At 45.6% G+C, this 15793-nt stretch overlaps 1 protein-coding gene across 2 annotated transcripts in view; it reads left to right on the top strand.

Annotated features, from left to right (window-relative positions):
• Nucleotides 1-13627: 13627 nt before the first annotated feature.
• The window catches only part of LOC135239560 (leucine-rich repeat transmembrane neuronal protein 4-like), a 131916-nt gene continuing 129750 nt past the window's right edge, over nt 13628-15793 (top strand). The window contains exon 1 of one of the 2 annotated variants that reach the window (XM_064308295.1): nt 13628-14468. In XM_064308295.1, coding sequence (XP_064164365.1) covers nt 14465-14468 — 4 coding nt within the window. In that variant the 5' untranslated portion in view covers nt 13628-14464. The remainder of the gene's footprint in view (nt 14469-15793) is intronic. The other variant, XM_064308296.1, reaches the window with a different exon arrangement.

Genomic DNA, 15793 nt, shown 5'->3' with positions numbered 1-15793 from the left:
CACACATACCCACATGCGTGCGTGCACGTACACACACATCTACAGCGGGAGTGAATCAGCGAGCTAAACTATGCTGCTTTCTGTACCTCTCATGAGATCATTGAAACATCACACTCTCTCAGCCTGAACTCCTGAACACTAATGTAAGACATCGAAACCACTCAAAACACTCAAAATGGCTTCTTCAAAGAGTGATTCATTAGAACTGGGGATGATACCATCGTTCTTTAATGTTCGATCACCCAACATTTTTGAGAGGGCATAAACTCACAAAATCAAAATTTGGATAGTTTATGTCCAGCTTATGTTTTTGTTTCTTTGTTTGTTTCCCATATTTTGCTACTAATAGTGACAGTGTTCCAGCATGGAGTGCAAAACACACTGTAAATATTTCAGAAGCGTATCGTGCTAAATGATGTTGTTGTGAATCTATCAGGATTAGATGATGATATATAGTTCAGAATGAGCAAGTGGATCTGTACTGTGCCCCACACCTCATTTTCAGTCATGGAGATGAAGCTGTGCTTTGCAGCATGTGTAAGTATTATGTGTCTTACAGTATATTTATAAAATACGCTTAATATGCCTTCTGATTCCAAATGCACCGATGAGAACAAAGGCTAAAACCAAGACTAGGCACTCGCTGCTCTTTAATGTTTGAACAGTCCATGCAAGGAAACACCTGAGCAGCAGTTAACACCTGTCAGTCGTCTGTTAATTACTTTTGCACAGCAGAAAATGGGGGATTCATTGCAAAAAGTGCTGTTTCTGTAAAATGGTAAAACGTATACTCAAGTGTACGGGGGCGTAGCAAAGAGTTTTTCGCCGCCTGAAGCAATATAGCTCTGGGGCCCCCAGTTTTAATAAAACAAATTTATTTGTTTTTAACTGCGGGCCCCCCAAAGCTGTGGGCTCCTAGAATCGTCTCCACCTTCCACCCCTCTAGCGATGGCCCTGCCCATATCCATGTATTGATGTTAAATCCATATGCCTTTGGTATATAGCCATATATATACTGCCATGTCACTCTACCGTTACCATACTTTCAGAAAGCACTGTAGAGCACTATATATATACTGTGGAGGTCTTCCTTTGTGATTTCTGAGCTCACCAGTGCTGTCTTTCTTCTTAATGATGTACCAAACAGTTGATTTTGGCATAACGGCATCCTTGACTGTCAGTGGCACAACTCTGGTGACAAGGGCTAATAACAGACCCCAAAAGCAATAAAAAATCTTAGAAAACAGATTAGATACTGAAAGCTCTCTTATATCTGCACCAAGGAAGCAACTGAACCCTCCTGACTAATCTGAACCACCTGTAAAATTGGTGGTGGTGGGGGGCGGGGGGGCTAAGTACTGGGTATTAAAAACCTACTGCAATTTCTACATGGTGTGACCAGAATGTGTTCAAACTGGGAATCTACACTTTAGCCACGTGTGAATTGTTTGATTACAAATCTAAAATTGTGGATTGCTGAGCCAAATCTAGAAAAAATATCCTTTTGTCCCATGCATTATGGAGCTCAGTGTATATATATGTGTGTGTTTGTGGATATTAATAGGGTTACTTAACGCCTAGGCCAGTGCTATCTCAATTATGGAATGCACAATCGGGTCAGTTTACTCAGTCCAGTTCTGGCGTGTCATTTACACCGAGTTTGGCCAGCTGAAAATGAGCCAAAGCTATTTGTTCTGGCCTGCCGAAACTGGACCAGGGTCCTTTCCGGTCTTTTCTGCTACCCGGCACTGGCTGAACCGAACTCCTATCACCTGCACAGCAAGCCGAGTAATCGCCAACAAAGATTCTAATGCTGAGATGTAGCGGCAACTATCTTCTCCATGTAGCTCAGATGTGCATTGTGGGTCAACGTACAACACTCTCCCACTGTGGTAATATCTTGTCTCTGTTTTACTATCTCTGGCACCAGCTGACTCATAGAAGGAACTAAGAACACGGGAAGGGGCGAGGTCGTTGAAACCTCGTGTCATAACTGGAAGGATGCTTGTGACTCGTGTAATCCGAAACCATCGTGACCATGTGAGAGAGATGAGCAGTGCCAATGCTGCTAGTTTGCAAGATGCCACCGATCTGTGGGAAATCCCCCTTTTCTTAAATATCCATGGTAACATCCGTGCCTTTATAAAACCAGACTGTTGAGAACTCAAAATCAATGATGTCGTTGACGTTACATTTCCCGGGATCTCGACTCTGTTGGTTTGTTGCAGCGTACCTGTCCTGCGGCATATGTAGGCAGCATGAGTAGCCTGTAAGGAGAGCCCGTACAGTATGTATGTGCTGCGTATGTAGCCTGTAAGGAGAGCCCGTACAGTATGTATGTGCTGTGTATGTAGCCTGTAAGGACAGCCCGTATAGTATGTATGTGCTGTGTATGTAGCCTGTAAGGACAGCCCGTATAGTATGTATGTGCTGTGTATGTAGTCAGCATGTGTAGCCTGTAAGGAGAGCCCGTACAGTATGTATGTGCTGTGTATGTAGTCAGCATGTGTAGCCTGTAAGGAGAGCCCGTACAGTATGTATGTGCTGTGTATGTAGTCAGCATGTGTAGCCTGTTAGGAGATCCCATACAGTATGTATGTGCTGTGCATGTAGCGAGATCAGAGGGATCAGTAGGGCTGAGAGAGCAGTAGACACAGAGAGAGCAGTAGGGCTGAGAGTAGACACAGAGAGATCAGTAGGACTGAGAGAGCAGTAGACACAGAGAGAGCAGTAGGGCTGAGAGCAGTAGACACAGAGAGATCAGTAGTGCTGAGAGAGCAGTAGACACAGAGAGAGCAGTAGGGCTGAGAGAGCAGTAGACACAGAGAGAGCAGTAGGGCTGAGATCAGTAGGGCTGAGAGAGCAGTAGACACAGAGAGATCAGTAGGGCTGAGAGAGCAGTAGACACAGAGAGAGCTGTAGACTGAGAGAGCAGTAGACACAGAGAGAGCAGTAGGGCTGAGAGAGCAGTAGACACAGAGAGAGCTGTGGACTGAGAGAGAGCAGTAGACTGAGAGAGCAGTAGACACAGAGAGAGCAGTAGACTGAGAGCAGTAGACTGAGAGAGAGCAGTAGACTGAGGGCAGTTGACTGAGAGAGCAGTAGACTGAGAGAGAGCAGTAGACTGAGAGCAGTAGACTGAGAGAGCAGTAGACACAGAGAGAGCTGTAGACACAGAGAGAGCAGTAGACTGAGAGAGAGCAGTAGACTGAGAGCAGTAGACACAGAGAGAGCTGTAGACTGAGAGAGCAGTAGACACAAAGAGAGCTGTAGACACAGAGAGAGCAGTAGACTGAGAGAGAGCAGTAGACTGAGAGCAGTAGACTGAGAGAGCAGTAGACTGAGAGCAGTAGACTGAGAGAGCAGTAGACTGAGAGAGAGCAGTAGACTGAGAGCAGTAGACTGATAGAGCAGTAGGGCTGAGAGAGCAGTAGACACAGAGAGAGCAGTAGACTGAGAGCAGTAGACTGAGAGAGAGCAGTAGACTGAGGGCAGTAGACTGAGAGAGCAGTAGACTGAAAGAGCAGAGACATTAGACAGTAGACTGAGAGAGCAGTAGACACAGAGAGAGCTGTAGACACAGAGAGAGCAGTAGACTGAGAGAGAGCAGTAGACTGAGAGCAGTAGACACAGAGAGAGCTGTAGACTGAGAGAGCAGTAGACACAGAGAGAGCTGTAGACACAGAGAGAGCAGTAGACTGAGAGAGAGCAGTAGACTGAGAACAGTAGACTGAGAGAGCAGTAGACTGAGAGCAGTAGACTGAGAGAGAGCAGTAGACTGAGAGCAGTAGACTGATAGAGCAGTAGGGCTGAGAGAGCAGTAGACACAGAGAGAGCTGTAGACACAGAGAGAGCAGTAGACTGAGAGAGCGCAGTAGACTGAGAGAGAGCAGTAGACTGAGAGCAGTAGACTGAGAGCAGTAGACTGAGAAGACTAAACCACACTGAATTAGGTGCACCCCTATGGCTTGCTTTTGCAATGACTCTGGTGCCCTTCCTAAAACTAGACTAGTGGAAGCACAGGCACACACTCGCATACACACACACACGCACACATTCACATATGCATACACACATACACACATGCATACACACACACACGATGAGAGAGAGAGAGAGCTAGAGTTTTTAATTTATTGAATAAATAAGTAAAATTGAACACAACTGTTCACAAAAAAATGCAGAATGCTCATTGTAAGGATTTAAAAGCCATCTTCCTGACAGGCAAATCTTGTTCACCAAATTGTGTGTGTGTGTTTTTTTTTTTTTTTTTTTTTTTGAGTGTGTGTGTTCTCATGTTTCTGAATTGTGATTCTGGGGATTTGTGTTGAGGGAACAAATATGATTTGGGGAAACAATGAGAGTGGAAACGAAAGAAAAAGGAAAGCAATTATAAAACGATAGTCCATCTTCCTCCTCCATAATTGAATCTAATCATGCTGACAAAGAAGAAAAAAACACCTACTAATCAAGCCAAAGGAATGTAAAAAATTGAATAAAGATTTTGTTTCCATGGAGACAGGCTACATTCAACAAGTTGCCGTGGAAATGTGTTTGTGTGCTTTATGTCATTTTGACATGGCAAATCCCTTAATACTAGCAGCAATGACAACAGCAACTAAACAACAATATTGTTTAAAATATATATTATGCATACTTAAATAAAACACACATTTAGCTTCACTGTCACTGAATGTGTAGTTCGCTAGTTTGTGACAGAAGCAATACTTCAATAAAAGGGGCATTGCATTGCATTTTTCACTATATTCTCAGGGTGATACTGTATTTACTTATTTACTTAATTATGTTGCATACGGTAAGTGTCAATTTGGGTTTATTATTTGCAGTCTCTCAAATTGCTCACTAAGCAAAAAAACTGAGGTGTAGCAATTTCAATTAGCCATAACCTTTCACATTTTAGATCACAATTGTTGTTACCAAGGCAATCCAGGCTGAACAAAATCTGAAATTTGAAATTGTAAAGTTATGTAAATGCATTTCTTCTGATATCAGTAGAGAGGGGACAATAGTGAAGAAGGCCGCTCTTCTTTGTTGGTGCTATCCCATGCTCCCGTGCTCTGGGAGGACTTCACAGCACCATGCCTCGCAGGCAGACGCAGCAGAGAGTGACTGATCGCTGGCCCAGCGGCCCTCTGGGATACGCATCTGGCAGCGCATTAAGGCCGGCCCTGATGCGCCTTTCCAGAGAAACCCCCGGGGTGCAGCCGCTGCTCGTTTCAGGTTCCAGATCTCAGCGGTTTGAATGTGAATCAAATCAGTGAATCAGTGTCTCCAGAGCATGTTTCTGACTGTGAATCAGTGATTCAGAGCATGTTTCTGACTGTGAATCAGTGTCTCCAGAGCATGTTTCTGACTGTGAATCAGTGTTTCCAGAGCATGTTTCTGACTGTGAATCACTGTTTCCAGAGCATGTTTCTGACTGTGAATCAGTGTCTCCAGAGCATGTTTCTGACTGTGAATCATGTTCCGTGTTTCTGGAGGAACATTCACAGCACATGCCTCTGGGTCAGTGCGCAGAGCATGTTGACGTGATCGTGTTGCCAAGCATGTCCTCTGGGATACGCTCTGAGCAGCTGCATTAAGCGGCTCCGATCTGTTTCACGGAAATCCAGGTTCAGCGATGTGTTTCAGTGTTCCAGTCTCAGAGCGGTTTGAATGTGAATCAATCAGTGATGTTTCTGTGTCTCCAGAGCATGTTTCTGACTGTGAATCAGTACCACCAGAGCATGTTTCTGACTGTGAATCAGTGTCTCCAGGGCATTTTCTGACTGTGAATCAGTGTCTCCAGAGCATGTTTCTGACTGTGAATCACTGTTTCCAGAGCATGTTTCTGACTGTGAATCAGTGTCTCCAGAGCATGTTTCTGACTGTGAATCAGTGTCTCCAGAGCATGTTTCAGACTGAATCAGTGCCTCAAGATCATGTTTCTGACTGTGAATCAGTGATTCCAGATCATGTTTCTGACTGTGAATCAGTGTCTCCAGATCATGTTTCTGACTGTGTGAATCAGTATTTCCAGAGCAATGGTTGGCAAGGTTGGCAAGGTTGGCAAACTTTGTATTTTTCACCATTTTATTTTTCGTGTTTTTGATATTGTCCTAATCTGAAGAGCTTTGAAGCCATTTCTGGATTTTCCTCAATATCATGGCAACTTAATAAAACCTTGTTTGTGTCAGAAACCTGATCAGAAAATAGGAAAACTGGTTTCGGTTTGCTATAAAAAGGAAGCTGGTAGTGGTGCCTTTCTTGCCTTTTATCCTGAACTGTGTTGAGGACATTGGCATTTATATTTAGCCATGTATCGTCATGGTTTCTGGCTTCTTTAGCAGATGGATTCTGTCACGTTGGCTCAGGACTGAAATCGGCATGGTAACCCAGGTCTGGAGTGTCTTCTGATGACTGTTCCGCTTTCTGTCAGTAACACTGCTTTGCTTTCTGACAGTACTGCTGCTCTGCTTTCTGTCAGTACTCCTGCTCTGCGTTCTGTCAATACTGCTGCTCTGCTTTCTGTCAGTACTCCTGCTCTGCGTTCTGTCAATACTGCTGCTTTGCTTTCTGTCAGTACTCCTGCTCTGCTTTCTGACAGTACTGCTGCTCTGCTTTCTGTCAGTACTGCTGCTCTGCTTTCTGTCAGTACTCCTGCTCTGCGTTCTGTCAATACTGCTGCTCTGCTTTCTGTCAGTAACACTCTGTCAGTACTGCTGCTCTGCTTTCTGTCAGTACCACTGCTCTGCTTTCTGTCAGTACTGCTGGTCTGCTTTCTGTCAGTACTGCTGCTCTGCTTTCTGTCAGTAACCCTCTGTCAGTACTGCTGCTCTGATTTCTGACAGTACTGCTGCTCTGCTTTCTGTCAGTACTGCTGCTCTGCTTTCTGTCAATACTGCTGCTCTGCTTTCTGTCAGTAACACTCTTTCAGTACTGCTGCTCTGCTTTCTGTCAGTACCACTGCTCTGCTTTCTGTCAATACTGCTGCTCTGCTTTCTGTCAGTAACACTCTGTCAGTACTGCTGCTCTGCTTTCTATCAGTACTACTACTTTGCTTTCTGTCAGTACCGCTGCTCTGGTTTCTGTCAGTACCGCTGCTCTGCTTTCTGTCAGTACCGCTGCTCTGCTTTCTGTCAGTACCACTGCTCTGCTTTCTGTCAGTACCGCTGCTCTGCTTTCTGTCAGTACTGCTGCTCTGCTTTCTGTCAGTAGCACTGCTCTGATTTCTGTCAGTACCTCTGCTTTGCTTTATGTCAGTACTGCTGCTCTGCTTTCTGTCAGTACCACCTTGTCAGTAACTCTGTTCTGCTTTCTGTGTATACTGCTGCTCTGCTTTCTGTCAGTAACTCTGTTCTGCTTTCGGTGTGTACTGCTGTTCTGCTTTCTGTCAGTAACTCTGTTCTGCTTTCGGTGTGTACTGCTGTTTTGTTTGGTTCAGCCTTTCGGCTGATTCTGGTTTTCTCTTGGGGAAGATTATGGTGAGTTTCTCATCTTTGCTCACCTGTCTCTGTTTCCCTCTTAGCCAATCACTACCCAGCATGATGATTAAGTGTGTTACCATACGACAGGCATAGGTCACAAAAATCTGCTCAAAATGACTGCTCCACTCTTTGTACATGCCTAATGAATTTAGGATTCCTTCTCGGACCCTAAACAAATAAATAAATAAATAAATAAATAGTGTAACATTTCTGCCGAGTTGCACAGAACATATGAAGCTCCTATGTCTCCACATTTGTAACCATCTCTTCAGCTGGTTGTAGGTTCTTAATACAACATGTCAGTTGAAGCATACGTGTGTGCTTAATGATGGGGTGCACTTTTATTGGAGCATACCAACTGTATATCTGACACATTTGCCATTTGCAATACACCAACTGTTTATAGAATTTTCTGGGTAAATATTTGTAATATATTTTTTACGTATACATGTGCCTGTATAAGTGTGTTTGTGTATGTGTGTGTGAGACTGTTTACGTGTGTGTGTGTGTTTGTGAGAATGTGTGTGTGCGTGTGTGTGAGACTGTGTGTGTGTGAGTGTGAGACTGTGTGTATAAAGGTGTGTGTGTGTGTGTGTGAGACTGAGTGTGTGTGTGTGTGTGTGAGTGAGACTGTGTGTGTGTGTGTGTGTGAGTGTGAGACTGTGTGTGTGTGTGTGTGTGAGTGTGAGACTGTGTGTATAAAGGTGTGTGTGCGTGTGTGTGTGTGTGTGAGACTGAGTGTGTGTGTGTGTGTGTGTGTGTGAGTGTGTGAAACTGTGTGTGAGTGTGAGACTCTGTGTGTGTGTGTGTGTGTGTGTGTGTGTGTGTGTGTGTGTTTGTGTGTGTGAAATTGTGTGTGTGAGTGTGAGACAGTGTGTTTGTGCTCGTGAATGTGTGTGTGTGTGTGTGTGAAACTGTGTGTGTGTATAAATGTATGTATTGTATGTGTGGTGTGTACCCTCCTTGCCCTTGGTCCAGCTGACACAGCAGATCAGATTTGTCTTCTCTACTTGCGGCCATCTTGCCATTCATCTCTCAGCTGATTGGTTCCTCTTCACAGTACCTCTGACTCTGCCTTGCAGGAAATGCATTGACTGAGAGTAAAAGGCCAGGCCTGTAAAATAAACGCTGTTTTTATGCTTAAGATCAATGGTTGCATCAACAACAACCATCAGAATGAACTGAACAGACTCCATTGCTGCCTGTTCGGATGTCCATTGCTACCTTTGCGCACAAACCAAGTCTTTTTTGAGGCTCGCTCATTTTGGATGTTGTTTTTGTGAGCCACGCGCTCACTCATCGTGAGAAGCTGTTTTTGAAAAGTATTTTAAATTCTGGGTTTCTTAGCCTTTCGTTACTGTTCATTACCGAGTACACAGTCGGCAGCAGAGCACCAAAAATTGCCGCCACGCCCGTTTCTGTGATGTGATTTATTCAGGATTTTCTACCATTTTATACTTTCAGTAAATCTCAGCATAGGAATTTAAGGGATAATCAGCCCTGGGAATGCATTAACCTGAAGCAAAAGCTCCGCTCTCTTTGATGTTTTCATATATCAATATAATAAATAGTCCAAAAGAATAAAAAGATTTTTTTTGTTTTATTTTTTTAAAGTTGCATTTCCTTGCTTGCATTCAAATTCACGTGATCTATCAATGTTCTAGGGGGAAGTAAAATCTACAATATTAGTTCAATAATTCAAAGTACAATCAGTGCTGGAATGGAGGTACATGTAACATGAGTGTCATGAAAGAGAATTTAAGTGAAATGATACACAGAGTGGTGGCAGTTAGTCCAGATATAGCCTGAAGAGATGCGTCTTCAGACCACAACGTAGGATGGGCAGTAACTGAGTGGTTTGTAGAGGGGCAGGGAGTCCACCACTGGGGAGCTAGGGTGGAGAAGCTCTGTGATAGGGATGAGCGAGAACCCTTTACCCGGATGGGAGGAGGTGCAAGGTGCCCTGCTGCTGCAGTAGAGCGGAGTGGTTGAGCAGGTGTATAGAACTGAAACGTCCTTTAAGTAGGCGGGGGCTGTCCTGTTGGTTGCAGTGTAGGCGAGGGTCAGGACTAATCAGGACCTGAGACACCAGGTGAGTTAGACCTATAACTAACGAGTGGCATTAATCCATCAATTACGGCAACCTGTCCAGGGTGTATTCCTGCCTCTAGCCTAATGCATGCTGGGATAGTACACACACCCAATGACCCTGAGCAGGAATAAGTGGGTTAGATAATAGATGGATGGATGATAAGTCAATTATGTGTGTTTGGGGGAGTGAGGGGGGGGTGTATTGTGGTCACTGGCCAACTTTCCTTTTAGAGTATTGTTTAAGTATTGCCTAAACTATTGCTTACTTTTTTCTCAATGAAAATAATGCATGAACAAGGAGATTATAGCTTCTTTTTTCAGTATTTCTTTGTCAAGGCGTGGGTGTAAAACAGTCACGGTGCAGGACCTTGACTGCAAAGCACAGGAAGAAAAACTGCCCTCTTCAAAGACAAAAAAAAATCACTAATTTTAAACCAGCTGACTTGTCAGCTGTGTGCTGTTGCCTTGAAGGGGTATCACCATGGGTCCGATGAAAGGCACAGTCCTTTATCTTGTCCTCTGGAAAAACCGCCAGAATATTGTTTACACCAGGGGCGTCCAATCTTATCCGATTAAGAGCTGGTGAGGGTGCAGGCTATTGTTTTAGCGCGGCACTGAGACACCTGGTTCTACTTATCACTGAAGGCCGCGATTAGTTAACTTGTTGAATCAGATGTCGGGGTGCTGGGACGAAATTAAAAGCTCCACCAACACCAGCCCTTTTTGGATAGGACTGGACGCCCCTGTTCGACACGCACCGTGAGGATTCCGGGACATTACGCTTCCACAGAGTCTCCAGACCCCAGGAGCAGCCCCGCCTCCAAACTTGTGCCGCACCCTCCTCCAGACTGGACGCTGAGCCAATCCCACCCCCCACCCCCCTCCCCCCCTCCCTGCGCGCGATAGGTGAGTCCTTTAATGGCGTCTCTGCAGCGGACCCTCTTAAGAACGCGGCTGAGGAGCTGGGGAAGCACTCAGTAATTACGCGTGCAGAACAGCAGGTAGGATCTTCTTTGGGGATGAAAATCATCGCTCTGCTCAGCTCTGCTGGCGGATGTCTTAATAACGGCACGGGGTGCTAATTGTTTTATTCTTGTCAGCAAGATCGTCTCCTGGTTCCTGAGCTCCATCCAAAATAGCCACTATCAGCGGGTCTGGAAAGAACGTGTGCATGTGTGTGTGTGTGTGTGTGTGTGTGTGTGCGTGTGCATGTGCACGTGCATGTGTGTGCGTGTGTACATAAGTTATTGTTAAAAAGTGCTTGAATGCGAATCCACTCCATCTAAAAAATGTGCTGAATTCAGCAAAAAGCCTGCTGCCTGTGTCTGCCATGCTCATCTGGAGGATAGCAGCGTTTGAGTGAGCAGGGCCCAATGCAGCTGCAGGGCCTTCTGGGAGACACCTCTGGTGAAACCTGCTCTGGTGAAACCTGCTCTGGTGAAACCAGGCTCTGGGGAAACCAGACTCTGGGGAAACCTGCTCTGGTGAAACCAGGCTCTGGGGAAACCAGACTCTGGGGAAACCTGCTCTGGGGAAACCTGCTCTGGTGAAACCAGACTCTGGGGAAACCTGCTCTGGGAAACCTGCTCTGGTGAAACTGGGCTCTGGGGAAACCAGACTCTGGGGAAACCTGCTCTGGGAAACCTGCTCTGGGAAACCTGCTCTGGGGAAACCAGACTCTGGGGAAACCTGCTCTGGGAAACCTGCTCTGGGGAAACCAGACTCTGGGGAAACCTGCTCTGGGAAACCTGCTCTGGGGAAGCCAGGCTCTAGGGAAACTGGGCTCTGGGGAAACCTGCTCTGGTGAAACCTGCTCTGGTGAAACTTGGCTCTGGGGAAACCTGCTCTGGGGAAACCTGCTCTGGGGAAACCAGGCTCTGGGGAAACCTGCTCTGGGAAACTGGGCTCTGGTGAAACTGGGCTCTGGGGAAACCTGCTCTGGTGTAACCTGCTCTGGTGAAACTGGGCTCTGGTGAAACCTGCTCCGGTGAAACTGGGCTCTAGGGAAACCTGCTCTGGGGAAACCTGCTCTGGGAAACCTGCTCTGGGAAATCTGCTCTGGGGAAACCGGGCTGCTGGGACTGCATGGAACCACCAGATATGCAGCATGAAATCAATCATTAGGCTTTCATTTAGTACAGAAGACCTGGTCATGTTCATTATTTATTTATTTATTTATTTATTTATTTATTTATTTACTATGATTATTATTACTACTACTACTTCAACTTCCTATTTCTGGTGTCACTCCCTGTGAGGAGAAGCCAGTTAAATATCACGTCTGAAAGAAGGATTCTGGGGTGAGGCATGGACAGGTGAGGCCACCTGTTCAGAAGACTTTTGGGTAAAACACTTACGCCGTTGTCACGGTGACCTGGCCATCAGCCACTTCTCTTCTCTTCCCTTTTATGGCATCGCAGCTGGTCTGTTAAAAGGCCCTGTTTGGGTCGTTGTGTTTCGCGCGAGGATCGGATTGGTCTACTCACCGCCATTTCCTGAGTCCAATAAGTGCAAAGTTTTTGCTGAAGAGAAAGTGTGAAATTCAGTTATTATTTGCTTATTTAAAGTGATTCCCTTGTTCTTCCTCCTCCTCGCTTTCTTAACCCAGTGTTGTACACCACTAGAGTGCGGGAAATGATCACACCCGTAAGATAATGAAAAGGAGGGAAAGAAAACATGAACTTACTGAGAACAGTCGCTACAAATTACAATTCGAGTAACGAAGCTATAATTATTTTGGCATACCACTGCAAACTGTAAACGGCACTGTACCACAAGACCTTGAATAAGACAAGAAGTCAAAACAAATCACTGGCATCGGTTGAGGCTTCCTCTGGTGTATGTAAGTCTCTCCAGAGCCTCCAAGCTCCCTCCGGCCACCCTGTTCTCCACTATAAGGCTCATGTCTATTTCAGCTACTTAAGTCATTTGTATTATTCTTCCTCTTATTGATAAATAGATCAGTGGACCAGCCCTGGACCTGGAGAGCAGCGGGGAGCACCGCCGTTTGCTACTCACCGCCGTGCCACTGATCGATCGCAGCCGCTGATCACAAAGGTACCTGTCCTCACCTGCTTACCTGGATACGAAAGTGTAGTCGCAAGCTCCCTTTGTGCTTTCCCATGTCCACAATACCCGTTGTGTAATATCTCTCTCTCTCTCTCTGTCGTTAGGAGTGCACAGGTTGTGCTAGTTGGCACGTGTTCTGTTGCCAGTGTCACATGCCAGCTGCATTGTGTCAGAGATATGAACTAAAGTGGCCATTATCCGTAATTATGTCTGAGGTAAAGGGCGGCAGTAGACAGCCGCATTAAAAAATGATAGTTCAGACCCGGGCCTGGTGCTCCATTAAGGGGTCGCGATGTCCATCCTTTGTTTATAAATGGAGCTCTTCATAGAACAAATGCGCCGCTGTGTATGCGCTGTGCTGTAGCGGTTCCAACCAAACCAACTCAACTAAAGCTGGGAACTCACCCTTTTCTATATTTCCAGAGAACCAGCTGTGCGCTGGGCCACGCCATTATACTAACTTTGGGTATACATGTAAGCACTGCACAATTGTGAAGTGGTATGATTATCGCTAAAACGATGCTTTCATGTGCTGTCGATTCGCCTGCGACCTCCGCATCCGCTAATGCGCAGGTATTAGACGCTAATTGCAATGGGCAGTCTGGGTCGCTGTGGGAGCGTTTCATGTGATAGCCCCCGGTAATTCTCTGTGAGTGCTGGGTAAGGTGAATAGCAGGTGCGGATTGCACAGTGAACGCACAGATGCAAAAATAAGGGTCATTTCGTCATGTTTCTTGGCAACGCTGAAAAAGCGCTGAATTTTAGCCAGCGATGTAACAACCTTTTTAAGTCTTACATAGGCTAGAAGGTGTGAGCGCACACACACACAAACACGCAAGCAGTCCCTTTACGATAGTATTTTTATTTATTTACGACGTTTTCACGAGAACATAACAGATTTGCCGGTACTGTAGAACATGACAGCTCCACGCAAAAGTGTGCAGTGACAAGAAAGGTCCGTCGTCTTTGTAGTGAGGGTCCGTTTACCTCCAGAAGAGGGCGTGCAGGTTTCCCTTGGCGAAGTTGCCGAGAAGGACTCGACCGACTGGTGCACTTCTGTGCTATTTGGAACTGCGAGACGGAGGGAGAGAACTAGGAAGAAAGGAAACCGCATTTTCCCCCCACCGGTTATTTTCACTCGACTGTTCAACCGACATACATTTTAGATCCGTCGGATCAGTTCAGCTTCCGCTAACTGTGGAATGTAAACTGGTAGTCAAGATACTGTAAGCTCCTGTCAAACATTTGGAACGCGTTTTTGCTGAGGAGTTTTCGGTATTTGGTGGTATTCTCTCTTAAAATCTGCCGAGAGGGGAAAAAAAAGAAAGAAAAAAAACAACGCCTACGCAATATGACATGATGGATGGCTGGAATGCAAAGAGAACGTTGCGTGTATGTTCTCCAAACTTTATTGTGATTGTTATTCTGGATTAAAATTAACTGGTTTGGGAAATTCTTGAGATTTTTCAACGTTTCAACTCATTCTAATTGAAGGCATTACACTAAACCTTTGCCCTCGGAAAGTATGCGAGTGGATCTTCGTGAAAACTCTGGGCTTATTTCCAGGTTTTATTGGACAAGTGAGGCATGATCCACGGCTGGGCTGCGGGATTGACCAAAAGATACGTGGTTGCGAGACTCGCCTTCGCCCCCGAACTCAGCGGCGGGCAGGTGCGCTTGGAGTCCGCGGCTGCGCGAGGTGGTCGGCTCGTGGATTAGAACGGAACCGTCAGAGAGGAGCGCGAGTCATGCGGGCTCGGGAGGCATGCGCTAGAATGCTCTAAACCTGTGGACAGGACACGGACAAGTACGCGGATATGGGTATGTTATGTATATCTTGTAAATGTATGCTCGCGCGGTCGCGTGTGTATGTGCGGGGTGCCCGTGCGCAAATATGAAGTATCTCCTGCTGTGGAGAGCAATTTAGGCATACGCGGAATTTTCTGTTACACAAAAACAAGGCATGGCATGCCAATACAGTTTGTGCTGAGTTGATGCCTGGATGAATGAGGTGCTGTATGTGTTGTAAAAATGCAAAAGGCGACCCAACTTGTTGTTGCAGTGATCCGTTAGTTGCAGCCCGCTGTTTGACTTTCGGATTACGTTTGTGTGTTTTTATCCGTATTATTACAATTACTGTATTATAGCAGCGCCAGGTGCACCTCCTATATCGTTAGCACTACATAATGACTCGGTGTGTTTTTTCGTCTTAACAGTACAGCTGTGAAGCTAGTCATTCAATGAAATAATCATAAAGAAATACGTTACTGACTAACTGATGTTGAATTCAGTTACTGAAAGAAATATTAGTGTTTTGTGTTTCTGAAAGAGCCCTAGGTAAGTTCAAGCGGGCAATATTAGCGTATTAAGCTTTTAGTCCTCGTTTCTCTGGATAATTTGCAAAAGGGAACGGAGAGGAACCGTCGATTAGGATAGGAATGCTAATCAGGGTTAACGTTGGAAGCTGGGCAACTTTTCCGAGCGTGGCTGTGCATAATTATCCGTTGGCTCATTCGTTGGTCTGATGTCCTGAAACGGGAAAAATGTGTAGGCGAGAATCACGCGCCCGCGCAAACACAGACACACACGTACGCACGCACGCAGCACACACACACACACAGTCTTGGCGACTTGACATGTTGCTAGTTGTGATGCTCCCGCTTACAGCAATGCAGCTTTTAGATACTAGAGGATTTTGCGCTTCCTTGACGGCACTGTACAGAAATAAAGGAGGCCAATTATTGGCATTTTGGCAAGACTTTATACCTAGAATACGAGATGAACGCGCATAATGTGCATTTAACAACATAAAGAAATATTCGTGCGTGCGTACGTGTATGTGTGTGCTTCTGTTTATATTTGTGCATACGTGTGTATTTAACCCATTGCATACGAGATCGACTTCATAGTGTGTGTGTGTGTGAGAGAGAGAGAGAGAGAGAGAGAGAGAGAGAGAGAGAGTGTGTGTGTGTGTCTGAGTGAGTGAGCAGTTTTTATTTATTTATTATTGGTATCAGCCCTGTTCCCTTCTGCCCACAGAAGCCACCGACGCTGGTCTCTGTCACATAGGCAGATTACGAAGTGGGCTGCATTTCAGCTGTGGCAGAATGAATATATATATATATATATATATACATACACACACG

This window comes from Anguilla rostrata, chromosome 14, assembly GCF_018555375.3.
Source record: "Anguilla rostrata isolate EN2019 chromosome 14, ASM1855537v3, whole genome shotgun sequence".
Classification (NCBI taxonomy): domain Eukaryota; kingdom Metazoa; phylum Chordata; class Actinopteri; order Anguilliformes; family Anguillidae; genus Anguilla; species Anguilla rostrata.
This window is presented reverse-complemented; position numbering and strand designations above follow the sequence as displayed.